Below are 18,930 nucleotides of genomic sequence, written 5' to 3' on the forward strand. Positions count from 1 at the left end.
GATAAACCTGCAGGACCAAAGTCTTTTCACCAGCGCCTCAAAATTGTTGAAGAAGTAGTATCTTGGGGGGTCGTATAGGCATGGATGCCTTCGCTGCCTGGGGTGATTAATCTCACAACCGATGCATTTTTCTCGTATATATTCTCCAATCACCACGTCTAAAAGCGTGGCTACTGAGGCCTTGATTGTGTCCACAAAAATAGTACTGACCACCCCATCAAACACGTCCTCAGGCTGTGTACATGTAGGGGGTGTCAAGGGTCTTGCCAGGGGGGAGTAGAATGTAGGGCTGTGCGGCATACAGTCCTTAGTGTCGGGCCCCCATGACGTTTCGGAGTTCTGGTATGCGTTAGGAATATCCATGGTTAATGCGTAGGTTAAGAACTGTAGGTTTTAAGGACCCTCCTTTTATTGTTGAACCAGCCCTCGGGGTATCTGGGCGGGGTTAATGCCGCCGCTTACCTAGTTTTCTTCGGGGGCTGCCCCTTCTGCCGATGTAACTTCTTGGGGCTGCTCTGCGTCGTAATCCGCCGGATTCGTATATATTATGCACTTCTTTAGCCGAACAATGCTCTGGCGCTGTTGGCTCTGTACAAACAGAGCGTCCAACAACTCCAACATTTTCAATTCCATTAAAGGCCAACTTTTAAAGGGGACAAGCATTCGAAGCCTAAAATCACCGACCAAACCGCCATCCCTGATGTTTTGGTTGCGGATTTCCTCGGTGCTGATATAGAACTCCACGCAGCCACAGGGAAGTCCATTCTTTCTCTGTATTTTCACCCGGTGAAATACTCTTCCGGAGGTGTAAGGGGTACCTTCCCAACGGGTCTCGTAGCCTGTGAACAAGCTGTAACCCTTGGTGATACGTCTCAGTACGGGACACAAAACCTGCCGAAAAACCGTCCAGTCTTCAACCCCATAGGCCACTCCTAATGTCTGGTTGGTATATTCTTCTCCTTCGGCTACCGAATAGAGTTTCACTCTACAGGCCAAGTAATCAAACAGATACCCCCATTGCTGTCCGTTAGACATCGGCACTTCATCTTTCAGCGCAGTTGCGGGCGGTATCTGGGTTCTATACACATTTAGAAACCGCTTTTTTGGAGTATCGTATATTGCGGCTGTATACTTTGCCCTTTCTCTATGTTTCAGACGCGGTCCTGCTTCAGTTGCTACAGTCATCACAGCTTTGCCACTGATCGCAAAATTCATGTTTAAAAATAGTGTTTACGGTTCTGGGTTCGCACGCCTTGTTCTGGACATTTATAATGCATATGCCACAGTCCTATACCCCCAGAACATTCCTGCTTCATCAGATAACAAACATAAGGGCGATAAAACTGGGGGTGGGGGAGATACACGTTTCAAAAGTTCAAACACTCAACCCCCCCCCCCAGTTCAACCAGGCCCCTAGACATCAATCACCTTGACTACTTCAAAGCATGCCATATAGATATAAAATAACACACACCCTCTAACACGTGACCACAGGAACAGGGGGGGATGGGGCGGAGGCCCATATTCGGACATGCACACGTCATCATGACGCAGGGTCATCAATCAATCACTTTGACCCGTGCCGTCTACTGTATTCTCTCTTATCCGTCAAGACTCATTGTAGGATAACTTATATTTAGCAAATTATACCACTTTTCAAGCTAGAAGATTAATGTAAAAAGAGAAATCTATGAATGCCAAGGGAGCTCACTGAAACCCAGTATTCTCTTCATGGCGCCATTTTGTCCCCCATACCTACTAAAGAATGTTAACGGTACCATTGCCTCCCTGATTCTTTATTAGAAGAGTGTAAGGTGTCTGCCAAGCTATGTAGTTTACACATTGTGAGAGCAGAAGAGTAACAAGACTGACTACACGACAGGCCCAGCCACAGGAAAAGTGGATCCCTTCTTCACGTCGCTATCGAGGACTCGCAATGATCCAAGCTTCATCTTCCTAAACACAGCAGGTTCAAGCTCCACGTAGACTGAAAAACCATCAGAGAAGCACAACAGAGAACACAGAACTCCAGTGTCCGTACGAAAAAAAGAAGTTTCATCTCAGTCTGAAGCTAACCAGGCTCATCCCTCAAGAAAGACAGTTGAGGACCCAAATAAACAGTGTCCATTACATAACAAGCCTCACCCTCTGAGAAAATGCGGCAGCTTCATGAGCAAGACACTGGATGAACGTAAGTCTTATCTCAAAAACAACCACATCTGTTTCAGATCCTGTGCTTCAACCAAACATCTCGCAAAAGACTGAGACAGCGTTGCAGTGCAAAGAGTGCAACAGTGATAGACATCCGTCTGCGTTACATCCAGGGAAAGCCCCATGGAAAACCGAGAACTCCGCAGCCAAGGAAGACCATGGCGGGGAGCATAGGAAAAGGGAAACGCCTGCAGTAACCTCAGAGTGCAGTGAGATCTGTGGAGAGGCAGTCAGCTCTAGATCGTGTTCCAAGATATGCTTAGTCAAAGTGTATCCCGCAGATCACAGAGAGAAGGCAGTCAAAATGTATACCGTCTTAGATGAACAGAGCAACAGGTGGTTATCCAGAACTGAGTTCTTCGACCTCTTCGCTGTCAGAGGTTGTTCAACAACTACATTGTGGAGTCACTGGAAGGAAAAAAACAGCTTACTCTTTCCACTCTCATAGAATGTGACATGATGCCTGACGATAGATCAGAGATTCCCTCACCTGAAATTGCACGTCATCTCCTGCATCTGATGCCTGTTGCAGACAAGATTCCAGCACTCGACGCGGGCGCAGCAATCCTTCTCCTGCTCGGGAAGAGACATACTAAGAGTGCACAAAGTCAGAGAGCAATACAACGCACCCTATGCACAATGCCTTGACCTCGGATGGGTCATTATCGGTGATGTATGTCTGAACAGATCTCACAAGCCAGCTAAAGTTAGCGTTTACAGAACAAATGTGCTGCAAAATGGACGCACATCATTCCTTAGCCCTTGTGCTAACATCATTCAGATCAAAGAGAGACTGAATAACACAACACAACTTTCGGAAGCTCAGAGTTGCATAGAGGCCGCTGTCCCAGCTGGAGATACGGATGACATCGAATGCAAAGTGTTTGAAGGAACACAAAACTACGACAAGCCAGCAGCCATCCTCAAACACAACAGATGGCTCTCAGGCCCACTCTTCCTGACAGAGATAGAGATAGGTTTCTAACTGAGTAGTCTCTTCTTTGAACTCGTGGGATCCGATACTGACACAGAGATCTGGCTGCAAGACACAACCTTCACTACCGAAGCTACTGAAGTCCAACTTGGCTCACACAGGTTTGAACGTTTCTCCAGCTGGAAGTCACTCACCCGAGCAATCGCAAAACTACTCCAAATAGCCAAAGCATTCTCCAGGGCTCCAGACAGTGACAAGGGCAACCATCCTAAACAGGCCAAAAACACCATCATCAGATGCGTACAGCAAGAAGTCTTCAAAGAAGAAATCAAGTGCCTCACCAAAAGAGAAGAGGTCTCCAAACTCTTTCCACTAAAGAAGCTAAACCCTAAACACTTTCCACTAAAGAAGCTGGACCCTATCATCGATAAGGACGGGTTGATAAGAATCGGAGGTTGCACAGCGGAAGCTGATATGTCATGGGAAAAGAAACACCCTCTCATCATGCCCAAGAACCACCATGTCACCACTCTGTTGGCGAGACAATACCACGAGCAAGTTGCACATCAGGGTCATCACTTCACTGAAGACGCAGTCCGGTCAGTTGGATTGTGTATCCTTGGAAGTGAAAGACTGGTAATCCAGCATAATCTATAAGTGTGTGATCTGCAGAAAACTTAGAGGAAAACTGGAAGGGCAAAAGATGTCAGACTTACCTGCAGACAGACTTTCCTCTGATCCTCCGTTCACTCATATTGGACTGAACATCTTAGAACCCTGGAGCATCACCTCTCATCGGACCAGAGGAGGCAGCTCTGAAAGTAACCGCTGGGCCGTCCTCTTCTCCTGCATGAGTACAAGAGCGGTACACAACGAAGTGATAGAGTCTGTCTACCCCCAGCTTCATCAATGGTTTGAGAATATTCTTCTCTATCCGATGACCTGCAAAGCAACTACGCTTGGATCGTGGCACAAACTTCAGCCTGCAAAGCGCTGAAGATCAGAGCAGCTGACTCTGAGATGAGTACTTACCTTCAAGACCAAAGATGCACATGGTCTTTCAATCCCCCTGATGCCTCACATATGGGAGGAGCTTGGGAGAGGATGAATGGAATCACTCGTCGCATTCTGGAAGTTAGTTCTACTCGTCTCACACATTAAGTCCTCACCACACTCCTGGCTGAAGTCATGGCCATCATGAACGCTCAACCCATAGTTCCAGTGTCCATGGATCCAGAGATGACAGCAGTTCTTACACCTGCTATGCTTCTGACACAAAGAAATGTAAACTACAACAGCACCTCCAGGAGACTTCAACCTCAAAATCTCTACAGCAAACAATGGAAACAAGTTCAGAGCCTCGCAGACACATTCTAGAAAAGATAGAGACAAGAATACCTGGTGACACTCCAGTCATGCAGATGGCAAGTTGACAAACCTCATCTGCAAGTTGGAGATGTCGTCTTACTAAAAGACACGCAAGTCCACCGAAACGAACGGCCTGTTAGATTCGTCGTCAAAACTGTACCAAGCAGTTATAACAAAGTCAGGGATAGTGGAAGTGAGAGTCATGAGACAGGGCACCCCTAAGGTGATCTTCAGACCTGTCTCGGAAGTTGTCCTACTCCTCCAAAAGTAAACATAGTGACATAGCGGGGAGTGTTCTGATAGCTGTACTAATGTACAAAGTATCCTTTGTTGTCATCTAGTGGCGAAGTTGGGTACTGTAGCTTTTAATTTGCTAACTCTCGGTGCAACGCTATTTCCTGTCAGAACAATCCGAGCAACAACAACAGACCGATTAGCTCTATTTTTCCATTTTACTAGGATTTGGTTAAAGATAAATTTGTAAGAACTTTGAGTTATTAGGACATGCTTTCGCTAATTCAAATTGTGTTGCTAGAATATTTATGTTTTTTACATGTATATTCTAGTTTTCTAAGTTCCGATGATGCTAAGCTAATTGCGCTAACTATCGCCCATTCACTTAACATTGTGTGTTAGCATGCTAGCTAACATTTCGTGATGGAATTTAGCTTCTTTGGGTTTTGGATGTATATAACTATATTTTAAGTGTTCAGATATCTCGTAACAAAGCTAAATTATAGTTATTAAGCTATATGGACACTTAGATTGTGTGTATATGTTTGATGTAAATTGTCATCATTTCTACATGGTCATGTTGGCTAGATAGGCGTATTTTTCTTGTTGCTAGCTCGTGATAGAAATGCTGTTCTTTATTTGTATCCATTTGTGAATGTATATAGTGATTTTTCTACTACATTTTCTCCTTTCTGTATCTGTTACAGTTTTACAAACTAAATATCTTCTACTAAAGATACAATACCAGTCCTTCCCTGATTCTTTATTGGAAGAGTGTAAGCTGTCTGCCAAGCTTTGTAGCTTACACATTGTGAGGGCAGAACAAAAGGTACTTAATTGTTACACAGAAATGTATTTGATATTGAAATAAAAACAGCAGCATTGGGCCTTTTAAGTGTGTAGGTGGAACCTGAGATTCTGATTCACCTTTAATATCGGTTTCATCTGGTGTCTTTTAAGGCAATACAGGCAATTCTAGTCCATCTGTAGATGCTCTACAGACTATTAGTAACATTTCAACTAAATATCTACTAACCCTAAACTTAACCCTTGCCCTAACCCTTACCTTTATTCTATACCTATCCCTAATCGCAAAATGTAGAAGGGGTTGGGTAAAATGTGGAAGACACATTTCAGTTAAATGCATTCAGTTGTACAACTGACTAGGTATCAATCACCCTTTCCAGTTGCTTATGAAAATATAGTTTGTTGATAGTATGACCATCTGTAGAGCATCTACAGATGGATTATCCGTACTATCCAAATAAAGTGTGACCAACCAACCATCATCTTTTGGGTTATGATGGGGTTAGACAGTTGTATTAAGCTCATGAGGCATTTCATATCATTCATTAATTGAAATGACTGTAAATTTCAGATTTCACATTACCTGCTCCCGGAGTCCTTTATGAATGCGTCCCATGCCAGCCCAGCTGTAGCGTTTTGCATACTCCTGCAGTGCTGCATACAGCTTCCTGCCACTCGCTGTGGCCTGGGGTGGGAACAGGGCATGGCTCAGCACAGGGGTCAGGTATCCTTGCCCCTGCTCCTCCTCTCCCGTCTCCATGGTGATGCAGGGAGTCCCCCGATCGCCAGTGGCCACATTTGATGTGGCACTGCACACTGCTCCAGCACAGCTGCCGGCGCGGGACAACACAGAGCGCCTGGAGCCGGACTTGTGCTTACCTGGGATGGCTCGGCCTGGAGCTGGCGGGTCAGAGCCCACCCTGTAACAATACCATAGGAAGAGGAGCAGCAGGGTCCACAGGAGCCCATTCAGAGGACGGACCCCCAGCTCAGCACAGGGGGGCAATGGGAGCAGATCCATGGGCCAGTCCATCCTACAGTGATGAACTGAAATAACAGAGGGGAAGTAAAGGAGAAAGAGCAGGAGATAAGTATGCTATAGAAGGAGGAAGCGAGAGATATCAATAGGTGCCAGTTTTCCAGACACAAATAAAGCCCTGGACTATAACTAAATAGGTATATCTTCTGCATTCCAGGTGACTACCTCGTGAAGTTGGTTGAGAGAATGCCAAAAGCTGTCATCAAGGCAAAGGGTGGCTACTTTGAAGAATCTCAAATATAAAATATATGTTGATTTGTTTAACACTTTTTTGGTTACTACATGATTCCATATGTGTTATTTGGTAGATGTGATGTCTTCACTATTATTCTACAATGTAGAAAATAGTACAAATAAAGAAAACCCCTGGAATGAGTAGGTGTGTCCAAACTTTTGACTGGTACTGTAAATATTCAGACCCTTTGCTATGAGACTCAAAATTAAGCTCAGGTGCATCCTGTTTCCATTGATGTTTCTAGATCTTGATTGGAGTCCACCTGTGGTAAATCAATTGATTGGACATGATTTGGAAAGGCACACACCTGTCTATATAAGGTCCCACAGTTGACAGTGCATGTCAGAGCAAAAACCAAGCCATGAGGTTGAAGGAATTGTCCGTAGAGCGCAGAGTCAGGATTGTGTCGAGGCACAGATCTGGGGAAGGGTACCAAAACATTTCTGCAACATTTAGGTCCCCAAGAACACAGTGGCCTCCATCATTCTTAAATGGAAGACGTTTGGAACCACCACGACTCTTCCTAGAGCTGGCTGCCCGGCCAAACTGAGCAATTGGGGAGAAGGGCCTTGGTCACTCTGACAGAGCTCCAGAGTTCCTCTGTGGAGATGGTAGAACCTTCCAAAACAACAACCATCTCTGCAGCACTCCACCAATAAGGCCTTCATGGTAGTGGCCAGGCAGAAGCCACTCTTCATTAAAAGGCATTAAAGCCCAATTGGAGTTTGCTAAAAGATCTGCAGAGAAGACTCGAGGCTGTAATCACTGCCAAAGGTTCTTCAACGAAGTACTGGGTAAATGGTCTGAATACTTATGCAAATGTAATATTTTTGTTTTTAATACACTTGCTAACATTTCTAAAAACCTGTTTTTGCTTTGTCATTATGGGGTATTGTGTAGTTTGATGAGAGAAAAAAAACAATTTAATACATTTTAGGGTAAGGTTGTAACATAACAAGATGTGGAAAAAGTCAAGGGGTCTGAATACTTTCCGAATGCATAGTATATTCATTCAAAATAAATGCTCTGTAATGTTTGCCTTGGGTATTGGGATCAGAGTAGCTTAATAAGTTCCAATTATTGGAAAAGATGACAGGTTAAAACAATGTGGTGTAAGCTCATCAGTAGGCGGGATATTACCTGCAGTTCTTTCAGATCATGCTTTTAGTCGTGTTACTAAGTTTATTTTTATCAGGATGCTTTAAAAAAAATGTCACCTATATTTAACCAGGTAGGCCAGTTGAGAACAAGTTCTCATTTACAACTGCGACCTGGGCAAGATAAAGCAAAACAGTGCAACAAAAACAACAACACAGAGTTGCACATAAACAAATGTACAGTCAATAACACAAAATAAAGAAAAATAGAAAAATCTATGCAGCGTGTGTGCAGATGTAGGGAGGTAGGCAATAAATAGGCCATAGAGGTGAAAATAATTACAATTTAGCATTAATACTGGAGTGATAGATGTGCAGATGATGATGTGCAAGTAGAGATACTGGAGTGCAAAAGAGCAAGAGGGCAAGTAATAATATGGGGGTGAGGTAGTTGGGTGTGCTACTTACAGATTGGCTGTGTACATGTACAGTGATCGGTAAGCTGCTCTGACAGCTGATGCTTAAAGTTAGAGAGGGAGATATAAGACTCCAGCTTCAGAAATTGCAATTAATTCCAGTCATTGGCAGCAGAGAACTGGAAGGAAAGGCGGCCAAAGGTAGTGTTGGCTTTGGGGATGACCAGTGCAATATACCTGCTGGAGCGCGTGCTATGGGTGGGTGTTGCTATGGTGACCAGTGAGCTGAGATAAGGCGGGGCTTTACCGAGCAAAGACTTAATAGATGACCTGGGGCTACTTTGTAAATGACATCGCCGAAGTCAAGGATTGGTAGGATAGTCAGTTTTACGAGGGTATGTTTGGCGGCATGAGTGAAGGAGGCTTTGTTGTGAAATAGGAAGCCGATTCTAGATTTAATTTTGGATTGGAGATGCTTAATGTAATTCTGGAAGGAGAGTTTACAGTCCACATATTTTAGGTCAGAACCGTCCAGAGTAGTGATGCTAGTCGGGCGGGAGGGTGCGGGCCGCAATCAGTTGAAGAGCATGCACTTAGTTTTACTAGCATTTTTTTAAAAAGGAGGCCACAGAAGGATTGTGGCACCCCCTGTGGGAGCCCCATGGAGAGAACATACATGATTTCACTACTTTTTCAAAACTTCTGTGTTTTAGGCAACTATATATAGAAAAATATTTATAGAGTAAAAGGTGGCTGTTTTTGTCTTGTATTTAATTGTTGACAGTAGAGGTCGACCGGTTATGATTTTTCAACGCCATACCGATACTGATTATTGGAGGACCGAAAAAGCTGATACCGATTTAATTGCCCGATTTTTAAAAAATTAAAAAATTGTAATAATGACAATTACAACAATACTGAATTAACACTTATTTTAACTTAATATAAAGCATCAATAAAATCAATTTAGCGTCAAATAAATAATGAAACGTGTTCAATTTGGTTTAAATAATGCAAAAACAAAGTGTTGGAGAAGAAAGTAATATGTGCCATGTAAAAATGTGTGCCATGTAAAATATGTGCCATGTAAAAAAGCTAACGTTTAAGTTCCTTGCTCAGAACATGAGAACATATGAAAGTTGGTGGTTCCTTTTAACATGAGACTTCAATATTCCAAGGTAAGAGGTTTTAGGTTGTAGTATTTATAGGACTATTTCTCTTTATACCATTTGTATTTCATCTACCTTTGACTATTGGATGTTCTTATAGGCACTATACTATTGCCAGTGTAACAGTATAGCTCGAAGCATCGTTACCCATCGCTCCACAAAAGCTGCGGCCCTTGCAGTGCAAGGGGAATAACTACTCCAAATCAAAAAGCGAGTGACGTTTAAAACAGTATTGGCGCACACCCAGCTAACTAGCTAGCCATTTCACATTGGTTACACCAGCCATTAGGCTGATAGGCTTGAAGTCATAAGCAGCGCTGTGCTTGTGAAGAGCTGCTGGCAAAACGCACGAAAGTGCTGTTTGAATTAATGATTACGGGCCTGCTGCTGCTCAGTCAGACTGGTCTATCAAATCAGACTTAATTATAACATAATAACACACAGAAATACGAGCCTTTGGTCATTAATATGATCGAATCCGGAAACTATCATTTCGAAAACAAAACGTTTATTATTTCAGTGAAATACGGAACCGTTCGGTATTTTATCTAACGGGTGGCATCCCTAAGTCTAAATATTCTTGTTACATTGCACAACCTTCAATGTATGTCATAATTACGTAAAATTCTGGCAAATTAGTTCGCAATGAGCCAGGCAGCCCAAACTGTTGGATATACCCTGACTCTGCGTGCAATGAACACAAGAGATATTACACAATTTCACCTGGTTAATATTGCCTGCTAAACTGGATCAGTAGTTATAACTAGTGATTATGATTGATTGTTTTTTATAAGATAAGTTTAATGCTAGCTAGCAATTTACCTTGGCTTCTACTACATTCGTGTAACAGGCAGACTACTTGTGGAGTGCAATGGTTAGAGCGTTGGACTAGTTAACTGTGCGGTTGCAAGATTGAAACCCCTGAGCTGACAAGGTGAAAATCTGTCGTTCTGCCCCTGAACAAGGCAGTTAACCCACAGTTCCTAGGCAGTCATTGAAAATAAGAATGTGTTCATAACTGACTTGCCTAGTTAAATAAAAGGTATTTAAAAAAATAATAATAATAATCGGAAATCGGGGCCCAAAAATACAGATTTCCGATTGTTATGAACACTTGAAATCGGCCCTAATTAATCGGCCATTCTGATTAATCGCCGACCTCTAGTTGACAGTCAGTAGACACCATGTTTATATTGTAAAAGGTGACACATTTAAGTCGCGATGCATATAAGTTGAATTAAGTTATTTTCTGTTGGTTGTGATCAAATTTGTCCAACAAAAATATAGGATATATTTGTTGTCTTAAGGGGGAAGGTGTTACCAGTTTTGGTTTTTCCATTTATATTTGGAGGTAGCACATAGGGTGAACCGATTTGGTGTCACCTTGCTAGTAAGTATGGGTTACACCTGTGCTGGCTCGTCATCTCGAAAGTCAGAAGTCACCTGGAATGCATTTCAATTAACAGATGTGCCTAGTTAAAAGTTAATTTGTGGAATTTATTTCCTTCTTAATGCGTTTGAGCCAATCAGTTGCGTTATGAAGATAGCCCTATTTGATAAAAGACTGTATACCACCCCTACCTTGTCACAACCCAACTGATTGCCTCAAACAAATTCAGAATGAAAGAAATTCCAGAAATTAACTTTTAACAACACACCTGTTAATTGAAATACATTCCAGGTGACTTTCTCATGAGGCTGGTTGAGAGAATGCCAAGAGTGTGCAAAGCTGTCATCAAGGCAAAGGGTGGCTAATGTAGGAAATAGTTTTAAAAAAACTAAAAAAACATGGAATAAGTAGGTGTGTCGAAACTTTTGCTGGGAATGTTCAAGCAAAATATTTTGTGCCCCTTCCTTTGACAAAGTGAGCACTGTTTATCACAGGATGGCATCAGCCCTCACCTAAACAGCCCATAGTTTTTATGTGTTGTTGGGGGTGTGTTTTGGTCAGTTTAGCTCAGAATATGTCCTCCTCTCAATCTGCCACCATAGCATGCCTTCTAATAAGGGGTTACTCTGGAAGTTCCTTTGGTCTCTACTGAGTTAGCTAAATCAGATTTTAGTGTTCTTGCACCTTATTGTTCCACAAATCTTCAAAATGTTCTTAAATATGATGTTCTGGTGCCTCTATGGCAATTCATAAAGATGATTGAGGACCTTGTTACTTATGAATGTGTTTGTTTTTTATGACCGTTTTTTACTTTCTGCTTGCATTTCGTATTTATATTTTGATGTGTGTATTTTCTACAATTTATGTAAATTAGGGCTCATCTGTAAAATAGACCTTGGTCTCAGTATGACGCCCTGATAAAATAAAGGGGGAAAAATAGCAGTTGAGGAATCATATTATAATTAGTCTAAAATGAGTTTACAATCTTGCACACATCCAAATACATAGGCCTATTAGATTCAGTATCCCGCGTTTACAGGATTTACTGTATGAGCGAAGGTCTTTTTTGGCTTACACAAAAAGCACACCCTAGAACTGTCCCCTCCGATGCATTAACAAGGTATCATCGTCAGCGCACATTTCAGTAAACATATTGACAACATAGCACAACTGCGCAGATACTTCCATCACAGCCTTTCACTTGTAGTTTTGTCGATGACAATCATTGTAAGCGTTCCCGGGATAATGTCCAAATATAGAGAGGGGGTGGACAAAGCATTGAGTAGCCTAGGCTATTTATTCTGACAGTAGTCGACATCTAAATATATAAGTTAATTTCTAGGCTACCATTTAAAAGGTATCTGGTATGCGTGCATGCGGGGATCCTAATACATTTTAATTGTAGCCTAATGACTCACCACTGTCCCTCTTTTTTTCTGTGCTTCACTGTCTATCTGTCTTGATGGGCTGCGCCGGTGCAACTCGATACAATTTGTTCCGCATTCGATGTTTCCGCAAAGCGCCAGAGTATAATGTCCTCCTTTACGGAAAATACCGAAGGGTAAATTATTTTAGACTTATTTATTTATCGTCTGGTCAAAATATATTTTTGTATTCTAATTAGCTTGGTATAAGCAATCTTAGTTTAAATGTTGCATGCTATCCAATCTCTAGGCTGGGCTTTTAGATGTGTGTTGCTGTTTCAGCACTGTTGGTGTACAGCTCTTCGCCAAGAGAACCAAGTTCATGCAGATCTGCGAACATCCACCAGGGCGCATCTGTGAGCTATGACTCCCGATTTAAATGCCCTCACACACACCAACGCTTCAACCATACAGGTAGAACCAGCTACCAGCGTTCCACCCACCCGCTCGCTCCAGGGCCTAGAAATAAGAGAGAGGCGTATAGACATACCATCAACGAGAAAGGGGGGAGCGGAGTCAGAAGACAGCAGGATACCTTTACACATATTTGTGAAGATCAATGGTAGTGATTAGGATATTAGAGGGGTGTAGTCACAAAGCCCCCTGCATACTCACACAAAGAGCAGGGCCGTGTGGGAGCAAATTATAATTTAAACACATTTCATGTGCAGCATCAGCGCTGGTATTTTACGTAAGGGACTCGAAGGAACGCTGTAAAAGAGAACGTAGCTCAACCAACAATAGCCCGATTTTTGACTGAAACGCGAATTCCGGTGTGTAAGAGAAGCGCATAATAATAAGGGAATAGATCAGGACGTGATTTTCCAGGTACGTATGCTTCCCTCGCTGCTAACTATTACGCATAGGCCTAATAATAAGCGCAGGTCTCTTTTTCTAATCCATCACATTGCACAACAAACGCTACCTGCATTGAAATCTTAAACCAAACAAAAAATACTCCTGATTTTCTCTGACGCAAATACAAATTAGGCCTATTCATTTTTTATAGCCGTCCGGTGAGAGTGGTTATCGGGCAAATAGAATGATTTGGTGGATATTTTGAAAAAGAAAACGGAACGCCATTGAAAGCATGAAGGAATTAAACATTCTCCTGCGATGCTTAACTTAACATGATAGGCCTATTCTATGAGGCCTATCATGTTTAGTTTAATGTAGCTATACAGATATATGATCTCTATTACAGTATTTTAGATCTGAGTGACCGTGACAGCACAGAAGGCATATCATACGACCACGGATCGAAACCCCCTTGGGCCTTAGGACCCGCATAATGTAAATACGTGTTCACAATCTGAAATGTGTTAGCATTTTCCTCTTTATCTTATATTGTGAGATAGATTTATACGATGAGACATTGGTGGAAGACAACACTAAAAAGATAATGCTGCACTGCTGATAATATCACGTTTTGAGCAATTTTACCTTTACCAAGGCACTTTTATTGTAGGTTTAAAGATACAAAATGGGATATGGGGATATGTTCAATGACATTGAAATGCTTGATATACCCATTGATAGAATTTATATGTCTCTTAAGCTTAGCACAATTCTTATTTACAGTGACGCCTACACCGGCCAAACCCGGACGACGATGGGCCAATTGTGCGCCGTCCTATGGGACTGCCAATCACGGCCGGTTGTGATACAGCCTGGATTCGGACCAGGGTGTCTGTAGTGTTGCATATAGCATTGAGATGCAGTACCTTAGACCGCTGCGCCACTCGGGAGCAAGCTTAGCCTACCCTATCATAACCTAAAATAAGGTTACTTTACCCCATTGTTTACATAAACAATAGCATGAACAAATGTAAATACATGTTTTAAACTATCACCTGGATTACATAAATTTATCTTTGGGATGGATGGGTTGGGGAAATGTAACCTTCCCTAATACACATTTTGTAAATGTAGAATTTGTTCTTAATTTACTTGCCTGGTTAAATAAAGTGAAATAAAATAAGTAAACATGTTTAAACATTTTGAAGCTATACCTTGTTTGTTTATTGTTTGTAAACAATGGAGGGAGCAATATAACCTTTGGCTTATGATGGAGTAAGACAGTTGGGCTAAGCTCATTTGTATGCAATATTCTTTACGAATCAAAAATGTAAATTACCTTTGAACAGATTCCCAGATCCAAGACTGCACATTTGAATATCTGTCTCTCTAAAACAGGGGTGTCAAACTCATTTTGCTCTGATGGGGGCCTCGTTCGGTCTTCGATGAGGTCCGAAGGGCTGCACTGAAATTGGTTATATTTCTTGCCTGTTGAAATATTTTTACTCCACCTGCGAGCCGGATTGGACCCCCTCCGTATGTTGACACCCCTGCTCTAAAGCTTAGGTTTTTATTATATGATCAGTGTAGTTGCTGGTGCTGTTGTTCTGATTGATAAAGTACAATACTGCAGTAAGGAATCATTTAGGTTGTATCTGCTCTTCTTTCTTTCCTTCCTTACAATCTCTTTCCCTCCCCACTTCTGTTTCCCTCCCCTCTCTGTCAGGCTGTTCTGATACTAAACCATGGTGTCTACAGTTCTTGCGGTGACACTATCTGTCACCATCTTCCACCTAACTACAGGTAGTGTGTGTGTGTGTGTTGAGCGATTAATGTTGGTTATTCTTCTGCAGTTTATGATAGTTTAAATTCCTCCATTTCCTCTGAAGTAAATATTTTCTCCCAAGTCATTATATATCTCTTTCCTCTTAGGCTTGAGCTTTGTGACCCCTGACCCTGAGGCTCCTCCCACAGCAAGTCCTGGTCCCCATCCATTGGGCAAGCTGATCCATGCAGCCCTTCTGAGTAAGGAGTACCTGGGCCATGCCCCAGTTGATACAGGTAGCATAGCTCACCAGTAGCAGTTTTAGATTATTATATCAGTACTGATATTCATTCATATGCTACTACTCATTAATAATAACAATAACAGTAAAACTATATTTTTATTTGTAAAACCCTTTTAAAATATACCTAAACCAACTGCTTAAATAGAATCACGATGGCATCAGTGGTGTAGGGTAGGTGGGGGCCACGATGCGGACCAATCAGCACACTCATGACAAAACTGTGCGTGTTTAAACCAGGGATGAGTAACATTGATGGGGGTGGGGGCCAAGATAATCCATTCACGTGAAAGGTGTGACATGTCAAGAAGCTGATTATACAGCACAAGGTGCCACAGACCATGTGTACGTAAATTTGGACTTGAACCTGATTGAACATCTCTGGAGAGACCCGAAAATAGCTGCGCTGCAACGCTGTGCACCTTGTGCTGGGGACAATAAAAGGCCACTCTAAAATGTGCAGTTTACCACACAACACAATGCTACAGATTTCTGAAGTTCTGAGGGAGTGTGCAATTGGCATGCTGACTGCAAGAATGTCCAAAAGAGCTATTGGCAGAGAATATAAGGTTAATTTCTGTACCATAAGCCGCTCCCAACGTCACAACCGCAAACCACGTGTATGGCGCCGTGTGGGCGAGTGGTTTGCTGATGTCAACATTGTGAGTGCCCCATGGTGGCGGTGGGGTTATGGTATGGGCAGGCATGAGCTATGGCCAACGAACACAATTGCATTTTATCGCTTGGCAATTTGAATGCACAGAGATACTGTGACAAGAGCCTGAGGCCTATTGTCGTGCCATTCATCCGCCGCCACAACCTCATATTTCAGCATGATAATGCAAGGCCCCATGTTGCAAGGATCTGTACATAATTCCTGCAAGCTAAACATGTTCCAGATCTTCCATGGCCTGCGTACTCACTAAACATGTCACCCATTGAGCATGTTTGGGATGCTCTGGATATATGTGTACGACAGTGTTCCAGTTCCTGCCAATATCCAGCAACTTCGCGCAGTCATTGAAGATGAGTGGGACAACATTCTACAAGCCACAATCAACCTCCTGATCAACTCAATGCGAAGGAGACTGCATGAGACAAATGGTGGTCACATTAGATACTAACTGGTTTTCTGATCTCCGCCCCTACCTTTTTTTAAAGGTATTTGTGACCAACAGATGCTTATCTGTAATCCCAGTCATGTGTTATACATAGATTGGGGCCTAAGTAATTTATTTCAATTGACTGATTTCCTTAAATGAACTGTAACTCAGTAAAAGCATTCAAATTGTTGCATGTTGCGTTTATATTTTTGTTCAGTGTATGTACAGTGCATTCGGAAAGTATTCAGACCCCTTGCCATTTCCACATTTTGTTTTACGTTACAGCCTCTAAAATGTATTAAATCGTTTTTTTTCTCCATTATCTACACACAATACCCCGTAATGACAAAGCAAAAACTGATTTCTAGAAATGTTTGCAAATGTATTATATAAAAAAACTGATATCATATTTACATAAGTATTTAGACCCTTTACTCAGTACTTTGTTGAAGCACTTTTGGCAGCTGTTATAGCCTCGAGCTTTCTTGGGTATGACGCAGCAAGTTTGGCACAACTGTATTTGGAGTTTCTCCCATTTTTCTCTGCAGATCCTCTCAAACTCTGTCAGGTTGGATGGGGAGCATTGCTGCACAGCTATTTTCCGGTCTCTCCAGAGTTGTTCGATTGGGTTCAAGTCCGGGCTCTGGCTGGGCCACTCAAGGACATTCAGAGACTTGTCCCGAAGCCACTCCTGCATTGTCTTGGCTGTGTGCTTAGGGTTGTCCTGTTGGAAGGTTCACCTTCGACCCAGTCTGAGGTCCTGAGCGCTGTGGAGCAGGTTTTCATCAAGGATCTCTCCGTATTTTGCTCCGTTCATCTTTCCCTCAATCCTGACTAGTCTCCCAGCCCCTGCCACTGAAAAACATCTCGACAGCATGATGCTGCCACCACCATGCTTCACCGTAGGGATGGTGCCAGGTTTCCTCCAGATGTTACGCTTGGCATTCAGGCCAAAGCGTTCAATCTTGGTTTCATCAGACCAGAGAATCTTGTTTCTCATGGTCTGAGATGATTTAGGTGCCTTTTGGCAAACTCCAAGCGTGCGGTTATGTGCTTTTACTGAAGAGTGGCTTCCATCTGGCCACTGATTGGTGGTGTGAAAGGCCTAATTGGTGGAGTGCTGCAGAGATGGTTGTCCCATCTCCACAGAGGAACTCTAGAGCTCTGTCACCTGTTTTTCGCTTTGTCATTATGGGGTATCATGTGCACATTAATAAAAAAAAAAAAAGGTATATATATTTTTTCAAGTTTTACAAAATATACATCAATGTATTTTTATTTTTTCAACCTTTATTTAACTAGACAAGTCAGTTAAGAACAAATTCTTATTTACAATGATGGCCAACACTGTCAATGTAAGTATAAAGATTTGACCATATCCCAACCTTCCTTCCTCCCTCCACACAACACATCCAAAAAAGTGGAGCAACAGAAATAAATAAGTAAATCAATTATTAGTAAACCTTAGACAAACTTGCTTGGACTGGATAGCATTATATTGATGACTGTACCTATTATGTAATGACCACTGGAAATACCTACTAGGAAACCTTAAAGCATCTCATCAGAGGGGAGCCTCTGCAAGAAATTGAAGTATGATATAAATGGTTGCCATTTTCTAACAAATGTATCAGTGGAACACCTAAGAGAATACTTAATTTTCCCAAGCTTTAGGAAGAACATTATATAATTTAACCATTGAGAAGTAGAGGGGGGCTGCTGAGCAGACTTCCACTGGAAAATAAATCTGTCGAGCTAATAAGGATGTAAAAGCAGCAACATCAGCATGTTTGGGGTCCAAGGAGAACAAGTATTCTGGAATACCAAAACAGCTATCAAGGGACATGGCTGCAGGTTAATTTCAAACACCACTTTAAAAATAGAATCCCAGTAATTTTGTAATTTAGAGCATTAAATGAATATGTGACTAAGGTCACATGGTGAGACATGATATCTATCACACTCATCATTTACATTTGGATATATTTCAGACAATCTGGATTGTACTTTATCAATCGCCTCATCCCAACACTCGTGTAAATTCAACACCCATTTCCCGTTCCCAAGCAGATTTAGTTTTGTTGGTGGAATGTTTGTCCAATGACATGATACACAGATTGATCAGAGAAATGACTGCTTTCTCTCGAGGTAATAGAGTCAATATGCCATGCCAGGGTTAGCAATGGCGTGGAGCAGGGAATCCAGACAATTGGGAGGAGACACAATGCCTCATTTGAAGGTAACAGAAAAAGTGTGATGGATGCAAAGAGTATTTAGAGGGCACGTTGGGATAACTAGAAAAAAATCCATATATTCTACATATAAGTCTTTCCTTGTCCAGTAAGAGAACGCATTATCTATTAGGGAATAAGTGATTCTTATCAATAGGACCCATAGTAGATGCAGAGGAGAATTTAAAATGCCTTCAAAACTGGTGTTAAAAGTGTGGAAAGCACTACAGGATTGCCAGTATAGCGAGAGGGGGATGCTGGGAGAGGAGCAGAGTAAAGCAGGAAGAGAAGCAGAAATACAAGAATGTGCCTCTAGGTGGCACCTGGAGTATGTAACCAGAATGGCAATTTCTGAAAGTTGTCTGCCCAGTAATAGTATAAAAAGTTGGGTAGTGCAAGCCCTCCACT

At 42.1% G+C, this 18,930-nt stretch overlaps 2 protein-coding genes across 3 annotated transcripts in view; one reads left to right on the top strand and one right to left on the bottom strand.

The window, feature by feature from the left end:
* The window catches only part of asphd1 (aspartate beta-hydroxylase domain containing 1), an 85,419-nt gene extending 72,800 nt beyond the window's left edge, over nt 1–12,619 (bottom strand). Inside the window, exons 1-2 of the mRNA XM_020486056.2 lie at nt 12,319–12,619; nt 6,138–6,601 (exon numbers count right to left, since the gene is read on the bottom strand). Of these exons, the coding sequence (XP_020341645.2) occupies nt 6,138–6,587 (450 nt within the window). The 5' untranslated portion in view covers nt 6,588–6,601; nt 12,319–12,619. The remainder of the gene's footprint in view (nt 1–6,137; nt 6,602–12,318) is intronic.
* Nucleotides 12,390–18,930, top strand: part of sez6l2 (seizure related 6 homolog (mouse)-like 2) — a 60,206-nt gene continuing 53,665 nt past the window's right edge. The window contains exons 1-3 of one of the 2 annotated variants that reach the window (XM_031827026.1): nt 12,390–12,461; nt 14,849–14,925; nt 15,055–15,183. In XM_031827026.1, the coding sequence (XP_031682886.1) occupies nt 14,868–14,925; nt 15,055–15,183 (187 nt within the window). In that variant the 5' untranslated portion in view covers nt 12,390–12,461; nt 14,849–14,867. Of the gene's footprint in view, nt 12,462–12,700; nt 13,153–14,848; nt 14,926–15,054; nt 15,184–18,930 lie in introns of those variants that run through there. The other variant, XM_020484339.2, reaches the window with a different exon arrangement.

This window comes from Oncorhynchus kisutch, linkage group LG6 (assembly GCF_002021735.2).
Source record: "Oncorhynchus kisutch isolate 150728-3 linkage group LG6, Okis_V2, whole genome shotgun sequence".
Lineage (NCBI taxonomy): Eukaryota > Metazoa > Chordata > Actinopteri > Salmoniformes > Salmonidae > Oncorhynchus > Oncorhynchus kisutch.